Source organism: Orcinus orca, chromosome 16 (genome assembly GCF_937001465.1).
Source record: "Orcinus orca chromosome 16, mOrcOrc1.1, whole genome shotgun sequence".
NCBI classification, from domain to species: domain Eukaryota; kingdom Metazoa; phylum Chordata; class Mammalia; order Artiodactyla; family Delphinidae; genus Orcinus; species Orcinus orca.
Window position 1 is genome coordinate 74340796 of NC_064574.1, and position 19077 is coordinate 74359872.

A 19077-nucleotide genomic window follows, 5' to 3' on the forward strand; every position below is an offset into this window, starting at 1 on the left:
ACTAGTTAACGCCTTCTGATCGAGACCAACTAATGGTTTGTCGTGGGCCTTATAAAAACGGTGACTCAAGACCTGGCCCAACAAAAGGATTAAGACAGCGCCACCCCAGGACCCAAGGTCAGACCCTTGGGGCCGCAGGATCTGGGGGCAGGGACACCCTGCCTCCGAAAAGCCTGAGAGGATCCTGCACCTCCTTGCTTCACGCGGGTCCTATCCACAGCTCACGTGGTCTCCACAACCCAGATTTCAACATGCACCACGATCACCTAGTTAATCTCAGGAGATCACTGGCCAGAGTCCCCCATTCAACAGATCTGCGGGGAGCATGGGCCGGCCTGAGAATCTGCCTTTTTAATAAGTTCTTGGTGCTGTGATGTAGCTTAGCCAGGGACCCCGCGCTCGAACCGCTGCTGCGCGTATCTGCCATAATGCCAGAAGTCCCTTAGAGTCATTTCAACTGGTAGCCACCCAAGAACAGTCCTGGGAAAGGTAAGTGGCTTCCAGCCCATCCTGTGGGGATGCATCCGAACCTTGCTCTGTCTGTAACAGCTGCCTCAAACACGGGAGGCCGGCTTTCTGCAGAAACGACATGGCCAGGCCTGGACGATGCCTTTGGTGAGACTCACGCTGAAAATGTGATGTATTTCCTCGCTCCGAAACCGCGGTAGCGCTATTGCATCTGGAAGCCTAGACCTCTCTCGGAACGTCACATCTGGCACGATTTTTGAAGTTTGGCCACTTCATACCATTTGCCAGGAGCAGGGATGCCCAGTCTCTTCCGAGAGCTGACCTAGAGATGCTTTACTTGATGTGACCGGTCTTCTTCCTGTGGACCGGTCCCTGGGCTTGTTGGGGAAGAAGTGCAATCTGTCTCACTGTGTCATTTCTCTCTTCCCTCCCTGCCTTCCCTCCATGCCTCCTTGCCCTCTGCCCTACACCCCACTCCAGTGCATTCCCAGAAGCAGAACAGACAGACCTGCGTCCGGAAGAGCCTCATCTGCGCCTTCGCCATGGCCTTCATCATAAGCGTCATGCTGATCGCGGCCAACCAGATCCTCCGGAGCGGCATGGAGTAGCGGCCTCCCAGGCAGCTGCGTTCCCGGCTCACGCATGTGCTTGCCCCGCGGGCAGACTCTTCCTCCACAAAAAAAGCAGATACGGACGGTGCAGACGCGGCACAGTCCAGCGAAGAACCCAAGGTTGCAGTGCAACCCGTGTTGTTGCAAACCCACTTCATCCCCTTGGCAGGTACACAAAAGGGCTGTCTTCAATGCTTTAATGGTCTTGTTTCCTAATGCAATAAATAGCCAGGAGTTCCGAATGATCGCTTCGACCGCCTGTAGGAACTCTAAAGAGAAACTCCATCTTCATCTCGGAATTCCCACGGCCATCCAGGTTGGCGGGGTAAGGCAGCAAGAGAGAGGCGGAACACGCAATCACCTCCGCGCGCCGTCCTCTCAACCCAGGGGTCAACTGGAGACTCCCTCCCTCCCCCACCCCAGGGCAACCCTCAGTGCCGAGAAGCTGACTTCTGAGTTGCTGCAGAAGTGGGGGCTTCCCGTCCTACCCTGGCTTCCTTCCCCAACCTAGTGGAGGCCCCCCGGCAAGGCATGAGGGGAAAGCCATCGGACGGGGTGCAGCACCCAGCGGTCTGCAAGTTGCACCCCCTTCGCTTCTGTTCTACTGCCTTTTCTACAGGACTCTTGTTGGCAGAGTTGGGGAGCTCTCGGTTTCCGTCGGCACTTGGCTTTCTGTTCCTAGAGCCCATCGCGCACCAGCATTTTGGAATCTGCAGAGAGCCTTTCTCCCAGCTTTGCCGCCTGTGCTGCCATTTAGACAAAAAAAAGAAGCATAACCGTGGGCATCTCTATCACATAGACACACAGACAGACGTATATATTGGGTTTCTTCATGTGTGACATCCATCGTCCCTAATTGCTTTACTGCTGATAGAAGCTTGTCCTCCGACACACATCCCTGCCTCCCTGGGGTGGGTAGTTTGGGGATGGAGAGGGACGTAGGCTGGTGGTGAGGAGGTATGGCAAGCCACGCCCCAGTGGTCCAGAGTGATGGAGTCCAAACCCACCTCCATGCTGGGAGACCTCTGCAAGTGAAGGTCCTTGTGCATCTCACCTTTCTCTCATCTTCCAATTTGCTTTCTTAGTCTGTCTTCCCAGATAGAATGAGAAACACCAACCCAAACGGAAAGCTGGAAAGATCAAACCACTGTATTTTACATAACATCTTCAGGCAGTCAGATTCTGCAACTGACTCATTTTCACAAGAAAACAAAAAGATGCTAATGAGCTTAGCCAACTCGACAGGTGAAATACTTCTGTTGGGGAAGGGAACTGAAGCCAACCCCCTTTCAAGTTTGCAATTTCCTGACTTTTCCCAGATGCCACATCCACCGCTGCTATTCATTCCAGCTTGCGTAGTCTGATTAGCCAATAACCTTTCGCTGTCATTCTTCCCTCTGTACGTTTCCAAGCTCAGGTCTTTATTTCTGTGACTGGAGTTGTCTTACTCTTCTTTCTTTCCATTGCATCTTAAAGCTACAAGCTATTCCCCTCTCCCTTTTCCCTTTTCGTTCAGTATGGAGGTGCCAGAATTTTTCCTCTCTTGCTGCAGCCGGGTGGTTCTGGGGTGTGGTGTGTGTTTATGAATCCCTCCTCAAGCCTCCCCTCTCTCTCTGCTCTCTCCCTCTGATCTGCTCAGACTTGGAACGTACAAGGTCTCAGTTTGGGGTCTTCTTCCAAATCACCTCTGCAAGCACTTTGGGCAGCAGCCTGGGAGCAACTCTAGAAACCTCCCCACTGCAAATACCCACGATGAGCACAAGTAAAACTAGGGTTCGAGCCGTAGGATGGAGGAGGGAGCAGGTGTAAGCTCCCGGGCACCTGGGAGGTTTCAAGTCCCTCTGCGAAAATGCCTGGTGTCCCACACATCCAGGCCGAGTAAGGCAATGGCCTGCCTGTCCCTGTAGCCCGCCCTGCCCCGCTAGACACTTCACGTCTATCTATCTCTCCTCTCTCCCCTCTCACCAGACTCACCTCGGTCCCTCAGGACCAGGCTTCAGAACGAGAACAGGTCCAAATGCAGAATACAGACACACAGGACAAATTTATATTTAGTTTCTGCCCAAAGCAGTTTGCTCTCTCTCTTTAGGTGGGAGGGACCCCGTGAATGACTTGGCCATGTCCTCCTGGGGAGCGGGGTGAGAGACCCCAAGTAGACTGGATAGAGACCCCAGGCATGATTCTTAAAGGACCCTGCCCTGTGAGAGGGCAGTGCTGGACTTCAGGGCAAAAGAAATGAGTACTTCTTTAAAGGCTACAGGTTCTTCTGCCTCCTACTGGGGAGCAGGGACCTTGAAGGATGTGAGGGTTAGACTTCATTGGAAGAGCAATTAGCCGCTGTGCAAGGGTGTGAATTAAACGGCAACCTGAGAGACACCAACAGCCCGTTCCCCACCAAGTCCTTCGCATCCTCTCCCTAAAGGACCATTTTCCTCTCTCCCAGTGAGTCCGTGGAACCGAGTCCATCCTACCCAGGAGAAGGCATCCCTTGTGGGTGTTGCTAGGGAGGGAGGGTGAGAAAGAAGCCATAGAATTCTCTTTGATGGGCTAGAAGTGAACCTCCTGCCGTGGTCACCTCACACGTGGCGCCAGGAGCTGAGTGTGTGGGAACGTCCCAGAGCTAACGGCACCCCGGAGACTCTGGGCACCGAGATCCTGTAGCTTAGCAGCTTTGCCTGGACGGTCTGTCAACGGTGTTGGGCTGAAAATACTGACTTCCCACCGCCCCACCCCCAAGTTCTGTCCACACCAGTGTTCCTCCAGGGCCTCAGGCCAGCCAGTGCCTTCCCCACGGGAGTTACTGTGCTCACGGATGAAGACTGTAGAAGTCCTGGTCCCCCATGTCCACGGTGTGCCGTGTGGCCCTGGCTGGAAGTGACCTTTGCAGGAACTGAGCGGGAGAAACGCAACGCTCACTCTGTCCTCCCAGCAAATAGACTTAAGAGTCTGTTATGGGGTGGCTGAGAGACTGGCAAACCGAGCGTGGCTCATTCTTGCCTCCACCCCTGACCACGTGAGTGATGATCAGGGAGGCACTTTGCTTGGGGGACAAGGGGTGCAGACCCTGACCCTTTGACCCCCAAAGGAGCTGTCTCTCATCACTCCCAGAGCCCCCAAACAGGACCTAGCATGGGAACTATTAACCGTGGCTTCCAGAATGTGCGTGGGTCCCACATGACCTATCTGTGTTTAACAAAAAAAAAAAAAGGATGTTGCCATGGCAACCCTTGCATTCCACCCTGAGTTTGCCAAGGCACACAAAAATAGGGAACATTTCCTTAAAGAACAAACACTTGAGTTCTGCCTGCTTGCATCCTGACTCCCTGAATCTGTATCCCACTGGTGGGAGAAATTAGCCTCCAAGGATCTGGTCATTTCTCTGCCTTTTCCTCTTCTGTTTGGACCTGTCCTTCCATTGGCTCAGGAGAACAGGAGCTACCTGTGAGCCGGGTGGTACCCTCCCCACTTCCCAGAGCCCAGAGCAAAGACCCCTTATTCTGGGCAAAAAGGCAGAAATGCCATCTGGAAGACAAAAAATATTTTAAGCCCCAGTCTTTAAAAGCATCTGTTTGCCTGTTGAGAAGCTCTCCCACAAGCCAGACATGTGAACTAAAGTGAACTGAGGTTTACGTGTGGTCTCCGGCAAGCCAGTGGTTTGCAGAGTTTCTAGGTGTTTTATTTGCAGAGAACAAGATGTGTGCGACACGTCTTCTTTCTTGATACCTGCTTCCTGTCTCAATTTTCGCCTGACAAATGGTCTCCTCTCTGCAGTTAGCCGAGAGAGCCTAATGAAAGATGGCAAGCTCGTCCTGATGATCACGCCCCCATCCCAACCTCCCATCCACAGAATCACAAAACGATATATCAGACGCCTGGGAGAGAAATGTATCTTTTATTCCAAATGCCTTTTCTAGGTTCAGTCCAGACTCAGGTCATAAATCAAAGAGAGTTTTGCTCTTAACCCATAGCTAGCAGCCTCCCCGGGACCGTATGAGGACATGACCAGAAAAGTAAGGTGTGACCGCCAAGCTCCTCAGCTTGGCGGGCATGGCCTTGTGTGGTTGCACACTGTAAAGCCCCGTTCCGCTGTGCTCTAGCTCTCCATGCCTGCTGAAGCTGCCGAGGTCTGCTCCTTCCAGCTGGAGGTCTCAAACCATATTAGGTCATTTTACTGCACTATTTCTCCCAAAGCCCTTAGTGATCATGTTATTTATTCTGTTCCACTAAGATACACAAAAGGTCTGGAACCCCACTGCGAAAAGGAGGGGCCCCCTTTCCTATAATGCCATGACGATACAGATAGACTTAAGCTTCTAGACTTTGGCATATACTGGTTGTGTCACCAGGCGGACCGCGGGACCGTCTTCCCTGGAGAACATCTATCTGAAATGACCTCAGATCAGAGATTTCTCATTGGCCTCTTCTGTGATCCTCCCAGGGCTTAGCCTCCATAACCTAAAGGTGTTGCCGTAGCTATCCTCCCAGACCGCCTCAACTCCCTCCGGAAGGCGAAAAAAAAATCCATCAGAAACAGAAAAGAAACATTATTCCGCAGCTAGGGGTTTCAATTTGAATTATTTAAAGCAATGGCAAAATGCAGGGAGGTTGAGGCTGCCTTGAAGCACTCTGTCTCCATGACAATTTAAATGTCAGAAGTGTTCAGCTTCACTTCTTACTTCCTTTGACTAAGTCACTCAGGGGACTGTCCTCCGTTATGTGGCCTTGTCATAGACACTTGGTTTGGAGGGAAAAGGTCAGGCACTGAAACCAGCCAAGCATTTCTCTCAGTATCCTATGCTCCATGCCAAGTCCATGGTCATTGAAACAGCCGTGGTTTCTACTGAATACTGGTTTGGGACCCTCTTTATAAGGTCTCAAGAGTCATGATAACAATGCTCAAAAAGTCTTGGAGGCAAAATTAATTTGATTCAGGGCTTCCCTGGTGGCGCAGTGGTTGAGAGTCCGCCTGCCGATGCAGGAGACATGGGTTCGTGCCCCGGTCCGGGAAGATCCCACATGCCGCGGAGCGGCTGGGCCCGTGAGCCATGGCCGCTGAGCCTGCGCATCCGGAGCCTGTGCTCCGCAACGGGAGAGGCCACAACAGTGAGAGGCCCGCGTAACGCAAAAAAAAAAAAAAAAAATTAATTTGATTCAGTTGGCTTGAAATATAGTCACAAAGAATCGGGTTCTGCCAGTTCCCCCATAGACAGTCCTCTGAAACTGGGAAAGACCTGCGAAGCATCCTGACCCCTGCCTCCGCCTTGGGTAGCTAAGCCGTTGAGTGGGCCCCCCATGCTGGGCATAGCCCTCATCCACCTCTTTCCCTTGAGCCTGATGTGTTGGCTTTCAAACCTGTGCTTCTCACACTGTTAGACTTTATTGTCCAAGTGAAACAGATGCAGAGGCTGGAATTTTCCAGGGGGCAGAGCAGCAGGTTAATTAGGAAGGAATATTCCAGGGACTGAAAAATTCAAGTGCGTTGCTGCTCCATCCCTGGGCCTGGGAGTGAAACAGAAAGTCTTTAAAGGGCCGCTGAGGCTGATCTCTGAACGTTTTCCCTGTACGTCTGGTCTCCTATGGGAGCGTACAGGGGTTTGAGGGCCATGGGGCTGCTGCCCATAACCTGATCCCAACGACATGTGCTGGGAACTTCAAGAGGTGGCTGGTAGCCTGCCGTGCCTTGGGGGCTGCTGACCTTTGCCAAGGTCAAAATGCCTTTCCCAGGGTGCACTGTCTGGGCTCAGACCGGTTGAACTGAGGCGAAGAGAGAAGACCTTAGCCCTGGACGTGTAAGAAGCGCTGTCAGCCAGGAAGGGCACAGGAGGCAGGGCCCCAGGTGCTTTTGCCACCCACCAGCCAGATAATTCTGAGTGACTCCCCTTCCCAGCCTCAGGTGTCTCATCTCTAAAGCAAAGGGAAAGGTCAACCAGATGACTCAAAAGAGCCCTCCTCTTGTGACTGTCCGAAACAAATCAAAGTGAATGCCCACACTTTGAGAGGGTCCTTATGTCCCCTATGAATTGCATTAGGGACCGGCAGTTTCATTTTTTTTAAACACAAATCCCAAGAGGCAGTTGTAATAAGCTATCTCTTTAGGTGTCCGTTGTCTGGAGATGAAAGATGCAAGTCGGCTTCTGTCGAGTGTGTCTTGTAGGCAAGAGGTTTTATTTACTCCCTAAGGACTTGCTGATTCAAGGGAGCATCCAAGATGGGCTTTGTGTCCTGCCTGAGCCAGTGTCACAATGAAGGACGTGGGAATCACCTTACCACAGGTCCCGTGAATCAGAATTCCTGCCTAAGTAGGGTGAGACAAAGCCAGATTCCAGGAGAAGATGCTGCTTCCCCATCTGAAAAAGCCTAACTGGAAGTTACTGAATAAACAGCACAACTTCTGATCATTTCTTTCTCTTTTTTTTCTGACCCATGGAACAGCAGTTCCCGTATATAGGATAGTGGCTTGTAATTATTCGTAACATTGCAGAAGGGAGTCACCATCTCTGGGGATTGTTAGGGATTTGATGAAGAGTCTGCGGAGACCAGACGCCTGCGGTGGTCCTTAGGTGGTTCATGAGCGATGCTGAGCACAAGCGCCTGCTTTAGATGCGATCCAACCACGAGGAGGGATAAAGGGCAGAGAGAGGGCAGCTTCAGATGCACAGAAGTCTCCGGCCCTTCTGCGCCATGACAACCTGAATTCCTAGGTTTCCTTTTCTCTTTCTCTTCCCAAAGTAAATGGAGGCCGTCATTGTTTTTCTAGCAAGCCCTGCTGGTCTTCCCTGGAAAGACCTAGATTGGCCAAGGAAAGGGCCCTCTCAGCTCCTGGTGGAAATTTACACAAGTCACGGTCTCTCAGCTCTCTCCAAGGAAAATCAAAGAATGTTCTTTCTTTCTAACCTGGAAATCAGGCTTCAGGGGTCTTTAGATGGCTTCTTAGTGGGGGTTGATTTTCCTTCCCCAACTCTGAATCCAGGAAGAAGCGAATCCCCCAAGGGCTAACCAAGGACAATGCCCTTGGGGGAAAATAAGCCCCCAAATCTGGCCCGGGAATGGGTTGGCAAGCTGTCATCTGCTGGGGGTAGGGGTCGTTGTGACCCTAGGGGTCATTAGACTTGAGACAGGAGTTTTTTCTCAAAGCACGGTGGTAAACGGCTAGATACAAATCAGAACGCAGCTGAGGACTCTTACCACCAGGCTGACGGGAGGTTGGCAGGTCTCACATCCAGAATGGGCCACTAAGACTGAAATCCTGGGTCACAAGCTTCCCATTTACCTCATTCACGTTCCTTTTTTTTTTGTTTTTCATTCAGTATTCGTTGATGATTTCTGCTACTAAATGATGAGAGAGTCAGCAGATTAGTCAAAAGAAAATCTTTATATAAAATGTAAATATTAATATAAATTAACTTGGCATGCAACGTACTGATCCCATGAAGTACATATTATTAATATGTTATCTTAGTGTATAAAGGAAAACTGACTGCCATATTTACCAGATGTTTTTCTCTAACCAAACTTGTCTGTAAATATATAATCTGTATAAAAAAGAGTCTAATTTACCATTATTTATGCAATAGAAAAAAATAAAAGTCTTTTTTTCTTTTGATGAGAGATTCAGCTCGTTATCTGGGGCTGTGATTTGCAAAAGGGTCATGAAATTCATTTCCGTGACCCTGAAGGGAAACCAGAGCTCTTTGATGGACCGTCCAGCAACATCACCCCCTTCCAAGAAGCAGCCAGTGAGAAAGCAGCTGGGGATCTTTGGTGGGGCTTTGGAGGGGAATGATTGACATCAGGGGAAGTAAGCCGACGATGGAACATATGGTGAGAAATACGAACCAGCTTCTGGCTGGGGAGCAGACAGTCTAATTAAGAAAATTTTGCAGACACCCAAGCTAATGGTGTCATCCTTTTGGTATTCCATTTGCCAAACCCTTCCCAACATTAGCATTCAGGTACTGCTTAGCTTTTGCTTAAGCATTTGGAATTTTTAATGTTATTTGAGCTTCTTGGGCATAGGAAAAACCACCCGTTCCCCTATAATATATTTATATAAGGAAACAAAGGGCACCAAAAAGGCAAGTGACTTGCTTCAAAGCACTACCAGGGATCCTGCCTGGATCCAGCCTTCTGTCTCCAAGCCTCATGAGGGCATCTCATATTTTCTTTCCTTTCCAAAAATGTTATCACATGTTTCCCCAAATATCCTGTACTTAAGTCAAAAACCTGAGTTTCCTGTGGGTAGAATCTCCCAGAACCTCTCAGCGTCCTCAGTTCTAAGCGCTGCATTTTATACACCTTCTTCAGAAACTTATGAGGTAAAAATCACTATGCGTTTGTTTTTGTTTAAAAATTCTAAAAATAGAGTGTTCTAGGCATAGAGCATGTGTTTTGTTTTGTTTTGTTCTTTCTTTCCCCTTGTTAAAGGGGGCGTCTGGCAAATTCCAGTGAGATAATAACTTGGATTTGATCCTCTCTGATCTGGGTTTTAAGAACTTTTTTATTATACAGGAACAGTTAGTCATGAATATTCATTCTCCTGAGTCCTTACCCCAGCAGCGGGTGTTCTGCAGGACAAAAGACCCCACAGGGGACTGAGAACAGAACTCAGGTCTGACCCTGACCACAGAGATGACGAAGGCTGAAGGGTCATGGGTAACATTCAAGGGAAAACAAAGCTCTCCCTGAAAAGGTGAACGTATCTTTGAATTCTGTTGGGATTTTTCCATACTTTCGGTAAGTGAATTTCAAAGGCTTTTCTTTCAGATAAATATATGTCTGTGGTCCGGCCATGAGCACGATTAGAAAGCCGGGCCCATCACTTCTCCTGTGGACTCTGGAAGGTCTACCTGTAGCAGGTTGCCTGGCCTTGAGCAGCAAAGGATGGGTGACCGGGCTGACGGAGGACCTGAGGCCACGTTCCCAGGCCGATCTCCGCTCCCTGGTTTTATTTCAACCCAGAACACTTGGACTTCAATCACTGGGTGACGAGCCAAGGGAGGACACAGCTGTGCTCCAGCCTAGCTGAAATCACCCCCAGGTCCTGGGGTGTCACACTTGGACCCAAGCTTCAGGCCCCAAGCACAGGCCAGTGTGTGGTCAGAAGGCTCTTCTGACTTGGGACGTCTTCAGCAACCAGTCCTGCAGCTGTGCTCAGAGCTGGCAAGGCCCTGGCTCTCACTTCTGAATTTCCCAGGATGAGGAAGTAAAGATGCCAATGTCTCCTGGCAGAGATGCTTCAGGGCTGTGCTAAGGGTGACACGCTGGTAGACCCTTTGGGGCTCATTGCCCCACTCTGGCTCTCGTAATTTTTGTCCCCCACCCTCTCCCCTTTTTTCTACGCTCTCAAGATAGTTGGAAGTTAGCCAAGCTTTTTTTTTTTTTTTCCGGTACGCGGGCCTCTCACTGTTGTGGCCTCTCCCGTTGCGGAGCACAGGCTCCGGACGCGCAGGCTCAGCGGCCATGGCTCACGGGCCCAGCCGCTCCGCGGCATGTGGGATCTTCCCGGACCGGGGCACGAACCCGTGTCCCCTGCATCGGCAGGCGGACTCTCGACCACTGCGCCACCAGGGAAGCCCCTAGCCGAGCTTTAAACAGGGCAGTGGTTCCCACCCCTGGTTGCACATGGGAATTGCCTGGGGAGCTTTAAAAAAATCCCAAGTCTTGATGCTGACCCCAGATACCCCGATTCCATTGCTGTGGGATGCAGCCTGGCAGCAGGGCTGCCCACTCTCCAGGTGACTGTAATCAGGGCGAAGCACTAGGGCAGGGAGTTCCTACTCTTTCAGATTTGGATGATTTCCGGAGAAGCAGGTCAGTCCCCCTTAGCACAATGGTCCTCAAAGTGCGGTCCCTCAGCTAGAACCCGGGAGCTTGTTAGAAATGCAATTTCTCGGGCTGCACCCCAGCCTACGGAATCGGAGATTCTGGAGGTGAAACAGACAACAGGCCCTGCAGGTAATTTGGAGGGTGATGCTCCCTTAAGTTTAAGAACCTCTGGTTTTCACAATGATGGATGGCGGAATCAATCCATAATTATGAGAATCACTGGGTGCTTTATAAATGTCGAGATGCCTGGGCCTCTCCCTGTAGGCCTGTGGGATCAGAGCCACAGGGGAAAGGGTCGCCGGTGAGGGTCATTTGAGGAATCCTCCAGGGATATTCGGAAGGGAGGTGTGAACTTGAGTCAGCTCAGCGGCCAGACACAGCAAGCCGGGATCGCGAGCCAGTTCCTTGACGGCCCTGCAATAATGCTCCCAGCGCCTGAGTCTCAGAAGGTATTTCCTGGGCGTGGCCCCCAGGGTGTCATCTGCAGTTGCGGCCCATATCCCCTGAGCACGGCAGCAGAGACCCACGTGGGCTGCAGAGACCGCTGCTCTCCCTCCCAGGGAGGTGCCACCGGCTTATAAACTAGGGGCTCTTGATGTCTTCCCAATGTCAAAGCCATGGCTGCCGGGCTGTCCCTAGGAAGCCAGGGGGTGGGAGTGGAGTATGCAGGATGAGTGACACCCTCCCACTTTTCCCTAAGCTTCATCTGGATGAGAGCAAAATAAAACTGAGCGCAAAGAAGGAGTGAATTGTCTGGTGTGTGAATTACATCTCGATAAAGCTGTTACCAAAAAATGAGCACACGTGTAGCTCTGGAAGAGGAAAAGAAGCCAGAGGTGGAGGCCCGGGGATGGCACTGAGCCTCCTGTGTGTCTGGCAGCCTCAGGCGGTGATCTGGGGCAGCTGGCATGGTCCTGGCTTCTCCTGGTTGCCTCAGGCAGAGAGTCCTGAACCTCAGAAGCAATGCAGCCAGGAGTGGGCACCCTGATCCCAGGGTCTCTGCTAGGGGACCTCCTTCAGCCTCGGCTCTCCCCAGCCTTTCAGAACAAAGAGGACCCAGCCTAATCCTCCTGGGTTTGAGCCTCTCTGGTCCAGGAACCGCATAGAATGCTTTCTTCTTGGTCAGTGTCACTCCAGGGCCATCCCCCCATCCCTCCGCCAGCCTTTTCCTCTAAGAATGACGTGTCCAGTCTGGAAAAGAGAATCTGGGGCTTGGGAGGCCCTGGAGGTGTCTGCAGGGCCATCGTTAGGGAGGAAATGGGGTTGTGCTGTACAGGGCGGGGACAGGCTGTGCACAGGCTCCAGTTTACCTGTGACCCTGGATGGACAAATGGCCTCAGCCATGTCACTAAAATGAGCTGATTTAGCCACAAGACAGCTTATTTTGCTCATCTTTGTACTAGCATTGCACGGATCACATAGTAGGTGCTCAATAAATAATTTGCTAAAGGGATAAACACCCCAGATTAGCTCATCTTGCTCAGATACCCAAATTCTCTAGTGGCTCCGAATTTGTTCCTGGGGCCTCTTTCTCTCTGCCACATTCCTCCATCTCCTGTCCTCATGACCCTGGTTCCCATGCCTTTGTCAAAATCAGGTATGCCCTGTCTTTACAGCTTTATTTGTTCTGTTTTAATTCCTCCAGTCGATCCAGGAATTCCTTATCCCCTTTGAAGAACCAAGTTCAGCCCCTTTGGTTTCTTCTTAAGGGCGCTCCCAGCTGGCCTTTGGTGCCACAGAGCTGGGTCCTCCTCTGACGGGAAAACAAGCCCCATCGCCTTTCCTAAAAGCCACAGCGTCAATCCCCTTGGCTTGCTTTGATGCTGGGACCTTAAGGTCTTCAAGCCTCAACACACCACCCTCCTGGGCTGGGATGGATGCAGTCCTGCCAACGGCTCTACACAGCTCTCTCATCTCTGCAGGTCTCCATCACACCGGTCGACTGCCAGCCCCACCATGGAACACCAGCCTTCCCTATATGGCTAATACTTTAGAGACTCATCTGAGAAACTAGCAAATGTCTACCAGGTACCAATAGGATGCAAAGAGAAACAAACAGAACGCCAGGAGTTTCTAGTCTAGCAGAAAGGATGGACAAGTAAGCCTGCCATTGCAGGGTCAGAAGCCCTAGGGAAGAATTCACTAGAAGATCATAGTGATACAAAGGAAGGAGCATTGCTCATTTTAAAACTGTTTTTAATTATGAAATATTTCAAACACACATAAAATAATACAACAGTATACTCATCACTCACATTTAACAGATGTGAATGTTTTGACTGAGACTTCTCGTTCTCCTTTAAGAAATAGAACCTTAGAGATATGGCCAATGTTGCAGCCCAAGTCTATCATTTTTTCCTTCCCCTCCCTCTTCTGATGTGACCACCTTCCTGCAACTGATCGTTCCTATCCCTATTTTTTTTTTTTTTTGGTAGGGGCATTCTTGGAGGGGTAGGACAAAGAAGTTAGCAGAGCACAGGGGGACGGCGCATTACAGGAGAGGGACCAGCACGTGCAAACGCCCACAGGCACAGCATACTTGGCTGGGAGACTGGTTGTGAAGACTTTGTGTTAATCCAGAGGAGACATGATGGTGACCTAAACTCGGGGAGAATGGGGGGTGGAGAAAAGAGGGCAGTGCCTAGAGAGATTGAGGAAAGAGAGTAGGACCTGGCGACTGGCTTGACATGTGGCTTGTTGGAAAAGAATGGTTCAAGGATGACGTGGGTTTCTGGTTTAAGAAGGGGTGGGGGAGACATGGAATTTAATTTATAATGATTAATTGGAGATACGTGTAGGGCGTCCGAGTGATATTAGATAGAGAGATCTGGGCTGTATCACTTTTGCTGCAAAAGAACAAGTGGCCATTTGGTTTGTCTCTCCCTTTATAAGCTAGAGAAAAGTGTACCCCACTAGAAAAGTTTGTTTTCAACTCTTTTCCACCCATTTCTTCCTTCCTTCTCCATCTTGTGGCAAGAGAGAAAACTGCAGTCTGTCTTGGGTGGTGTACACCGTTCAAACCCTGGGTTGTACCCATGCCCAGTGTCAAGGCAATTGCTCAATTTCAGCTCTTTGGTATCACGTAGACCCTGCCTCAGCCTGGCTCTTCAGGAACTGGGAAAATGAGAGCGTTTCATGTGAGTGGCAGGCTGGAAGGTGGGAATAAAATCAAAGTCACCTCTGAGCCAGTAAACAGGCTGGTACCTTGGAGACAGAGCATGGTGCCTCAGTTGCCCACATGGCAAGAAACCCCGCTGCTGACTTTGTCATTGTTTCCTTTGCAGCCAATGACCTCCCCACAAAAAATTGGGGGAGAAACTCTGTAGGGATTTCCTAGGGTCTAAACAGGCAGAGGTGGTGGTTGTGGGATCAGAACGTCATCCCCAGAGCTTTGCTCTCTTCAGCTCAAATGAACAGCTGGCACAGACTCCCCCGTAAGCCCTTTTCCAATGTGGACACCTAAGCAGTTGTCAATCAAACTCTGAGCCGCCACCCCACCAGCTGGCCACACACGTTGCTAATTTTGACCTTAGCTCTATTATTTAACAGATTCATTGCCAAACCTGGGTTTTCATAAATTATTTCCAGGAAATGCGAAGGTTGAAGTCAAACTGAACTCATGTGGTTTTGCTCGTTAACTTGAGCGTCCTCTGTGATTTCTGGAAGATCTTGCAGCTCTGCCTTTCGGTAACCACGGCTGGTTGCTTGTTTGGACTCCAGGAAGCTCCGAGGTAATCTCGCCTATTAAACCCAAATAGAATGTTGGCAAGTCAAAGTCTCGGCCTCAGCCCACACAGAAAAATAGTTTGTCTTGCCTGAGAAGTATAAAATCAAATATCCGTGTCATGGTAGCACATTTTCCTCGCTCAGCTTTCAGAAGAAAATGTGCTTTGAACCCCCTCCCCGGAGGTAGAAATGAAAAAGTGGAAGATCTTTGTTTGAGTCATTTTGGCAAGACCACTGTCCTGGCCTCCTTCTCTCAGCCAGTTTGGAGACTTCAGAATTTTTACACAAGCGTGAGCACCGAGCCCTTTCCCAAGCATCCTCACTACAGCTGCATCTTGAAGGCCCTGGGCATCGGTTAACACTCACTTTGTCAGGACAGAAACCTTTAGTCAGAGCTGAGCTAAAATATGAGACCTCACAGCACAACTGGATGACTGGAACATCTTCTGGCTTTGTGTGGCCTCCCCTTAGTTTCCAAATATATCTTAGCTCAGCGACGAGATTTATACACCCATAGAGATTAGTACCTGGCCCTGCCTGGCAAGCCTCCTGTCGGCCATTCCACAAAGCAAATAAAAGCATCTATTCACAAGAACCAATCTAGTTTCTGATCGTGGTCATTTTCTCCGTGCTTTTCCTTACTTTGTTGCTTATCTGTAGTGAAAGCCGCTCAAGAAGTTATAAACATGGTTCAGAGATAATGCCGCATTTTCCTCCTCCCAGTTTCCATTCAAATAATCGTGAAGATGGAAAACTACAACACCGGACGCCAAAGATAAGAGTTTAAAGGGAAGTTTCTCATAACTGCAGAACCAATGAGGGTGAATGAAGAAATACAGTGGATGAGATCAGCTCACATTCTCCATTCTGGGCCATCCTAACACTGCCAAACTACAAGTGGTAGGGAGTCTGCGGCCATCTGAAAGCAGAGAGGTGCCTCTCTGACATAATAAGGGTCCTTACTCGCCATTACTCTGCAAGTGTGGTTCCAGGGCACCAGAAACTCTCCTTCCTAGGGACATTGGCTAGTCTCTCCTTGAACTCATCTGGGGAACACAAACTAGGACTTAACAGCTGATGTTTCATCAGAGATCTTGAAGCCCAAAGGCCAATAGGATGACATATTCAAAGTGCTGAAAGAATCTTACATCTAAAGAAACTAAAGGCAGTATGAATGTATTTTTGTTTGTAACTCCTTTTTTCTATCTGACTGAAAAGACAACAGCATAAAGCTATACTTGTAAATCTATGTTGATGGGCACACAATGTATAAAGGTATAATGTCTGAAAGTAACGGCATGAGGGGACCGAGATATACAGGAGAAGTTTTTATATAGTATTGACATTAAATTGGTATTAATCTGGACTCATTTGTTATAAATTAAAATGTTAATTGCAATTCCCAGGGAAAGCACTAAGAAAATAACTCAAAAAATGACAGTTAAACAAATGACAAAGTAGTTTAAATGGTACGCTAGAAAAATGACTATCTAACACAAAAGAAGGCATGTACTAACAGAGGATTGAGGAACACAAAGGATATTCTTGATCAGTTTCAAAAAGACATAAAAGCATCTAAAAATACTTCAAAATGTAATTGTAGACCATGACTCTGTAATGATTATTTTGAAATAGACACGTCAATAGGAACTCATGATTTTAACATGCTCCCTGGCTTTTGCATAGAAAAGGCATAGAAACAAAGACACTCCTATAGTGATGAGGACTGGTGACCGGAGCTTGTTTTCTGAATTCCACCAAAAGGAACCAGGTATCGATCCTAGAGCTGGGCCTGGGAAAGTACAAAGCGAATTTGGGACATATTGTGGTGGCAGTAGCTAAGCAAGTTTCAGAGAACAGTGACACACCAGAGTTGGCATGAAGGGGATGCCACTGGCCAAATCTGGAAGAATCTGAACATCAGAAGAGAAGAATGGCTGTAACTGCTCTTAACATGATGAATAAAAAAATCATGAATTAGACATTACATTGAGAGAGAGAGAAGAGAGAGAGGGGGAGAGAGAGGGGTGTGAAAGGAAAAAGTAAGGATGAAAGGATGTTAATAATTCTTGAATTTAGATCAACAGTATGTGTGTGTTCATTTTACTATTTCAACGTTTCTATATGTCTAAAAGCTTTTAAAATGCAGAAGAAAGGATAACAAGAAACAAAATTTATTTAACAAAAGCAGAAAACGAAAATACATAAAAAGAAATCGTAAAGCCAAGTGACAAACGGGCTACCTGCTAAAAAGAAGAAAACGTCTTCATCGAGATCAACAGGAAATATAGGAGACTTCGCTTCTAGGTGAAATGGAGTAACCAGGACCGATCAATCCCGTGTGAAATAACAACAAAACCAAACAATAGGACAAATGATATGAAACACTGGCTCTAAGACACTGGACAGCAGACAGAGCTCTGTGAGCTCCCAGATTGGAAGAAATGGAGCTGGGCACTTGGAAACAGCAGTGTGGCTGTGAGACTGGCTGGGACCTGGGGCCCCTGCACTCAACACCCCCAGAGGGGTGGGCAAATCGCCTAACCCACCTCTCCGGCCTGACCCCTAGACACACCCCTACCCTCGCCCCACAGAAAGACCCAGCTTGCCCCGCCCTCGGGGAGCGATCAAGGGAAGCTGTTACTTGTTTTCACCCCCTCCTGTGGCCACCGGAGCCCCAATAAAGCCTTGCCTGAATTTCTTGTCTGGCCTCTTCTCAATTTCTATTGATTGGGGAAGGGAGGGCCAAGAACCCTGGTTGGTATCAGCTGCAGCTCACAGGGCAAAGGACCCTACGGCAGGGAGCTGCACACAGAACGCTGAGGACCTGTAGAGCATTTCCTTCCAGTAGTTCAGAAACTGAGCATCTCAAGCGTTAGGACACTAGCAGAGGCTGGGAGAGACAACTGCTCCAAGAGTGTCTGTTCCCAACGTCCAGAGGAGAAACCTCACAGTCCACCAGGTATGAGCATCGGTTCGAGTCCTGTATTAGTTTCTTAGGGCTGCTGTAACAAACGGTCACAAGCCGGGGGGTTGAAAACAAGAGAAACTTATTCTCTCTCAGCTCCGGAGGCTAGGAGTTTTAATGAAGTGCTGGCAGAGCCGTGCTCCCTCTGATGGCTCTAGGGAAGGATCCTTCCTGACCTTCCGTAGCTTTTGGTGTCGCCAGCACTTCTTGGAGTGCCTTGACTTACGGCTGCCTCACTCCAGTTTCTCCGTCTGTCGTCACATGGCCATCACGCCTGGGTCCGTCTCTGTTTTCTCTTCTTATAAGGACACCAGTCATTGGATTAAGGCACACCCTAATCCAGTGTGTCCTCATCTTAACTGATTATATCTGCAAAGACCCAATTTCCAAATAAGGTCACATTCTGAGGTTCTGGGTTGATATGAATTTGGGGTGGGGGAGACATTATTCAACCCCATAAAAGTACTAAGAAAAGACTTGCCTCAATAGTGGGGAAAAGTTAACTCTAGACTAACATGCTAATTTGATCTTAAAGCTTAAAAGCAAGACCAAAAGGTTCAAACTATTTCTAGGTACCTCAAGTGCATCCCAGTACACAGTTCAAGAATTTTGTTCGTAATACAAAACGATGCAACACTTACAAGGTAAAATTCGCAATATCTGGCATCTGATAGAAAATTATATTTGAAGAAATAATGTCTAAAACTTCCCCAAATTTGATGAAACCTATAAGCCATAGATCCAAGAAGTCAATGAACCCCAAACACAAAAAATGTGAATAATATTACACTAAGCTGCTAAGATCTAGTAATAAAGAGAAAAAAATTTAAACACCCAGGGGGGAAAAAGACATTATATATAAAGAACCAATATAAGAATAACTGCAAATATCAGGAAAAGAGTCTAGAAGAGCTTGCAGAAATGTCTTTAAAATACTGAAGCGAAAGGTCTGTCCACATTGCATTCTGTAGCCGGTGGAATATATTTCAAAGACAAAAGCAAAATAAAGAGTTTTCAGACATAAACTCTGAAAGAATTCATCACTAGCAGACCTGCACTACAAGAAATGTTAAAATACTCCTTAAAGCAGAACTTAAAGGATGCAACTAGAGGCCCCCAAACCGAACGCCAAGCGTCTTCCCACTGTCAGCTCTACCAGGAAAGGGAATTTACTGCATTTGCTGCTATATTCCCAGCACCCACAATAGTGTCTTGAGTATAGCTGGTGCTCAAATAATTATGGAGTAAGTTTCAACAATTTCTGCTCCCGTCTTTTGAGTCATAAAGCCCTTTTGCCTTCTCTGGTCCCAGGATGTACCATAGAGTCACAGAAGTCACAGAATGTCGACATTGAAAGGAATACTTCATGGCCCCTCATTTTAAAGTTAAAAAAACCCTGAGGTCCAGAGAGAAGCGCTGGGCTCAAGGTCATGTACCAAGTAGTAATGGCAGAGCTGGGACAAGACCCAGGTCCCCTCA

The 19077-nt window shown here is 48.7% G+C and overlaps 1 protein-coding gene across 7 annotated transcripts in view; it reads left to right on the forward strand.

Annotated features, from left to right (window-relative positions):
• Positions 1-8682, forward strand: part of CALN1 (calneuron 1) — a 508174-nt gene extending 499492 nt beyond the window's left edge. For 6 of the 7 annotated variants that reach the window (XM_049699587.1, XM_049699588.1, XM_049699586.1 and 3 more), the window contains one exon: positions 949-8394. In XM_049699587.1, the coding sequence (XP_049555544.1) occupies positions 949-1076 (128 nt within the window). In that variant the 3' untranslated portion in view covers positions 1077-8394. Of the gene's footprint in view, positions 1-948 lie in introns of all 7 variants that reach the window. The other variant, XM_049699589.1, reaches the window with a different exon arrangement.
• Positions 8683-19077: the final 10395 nt, after the last annotated feature.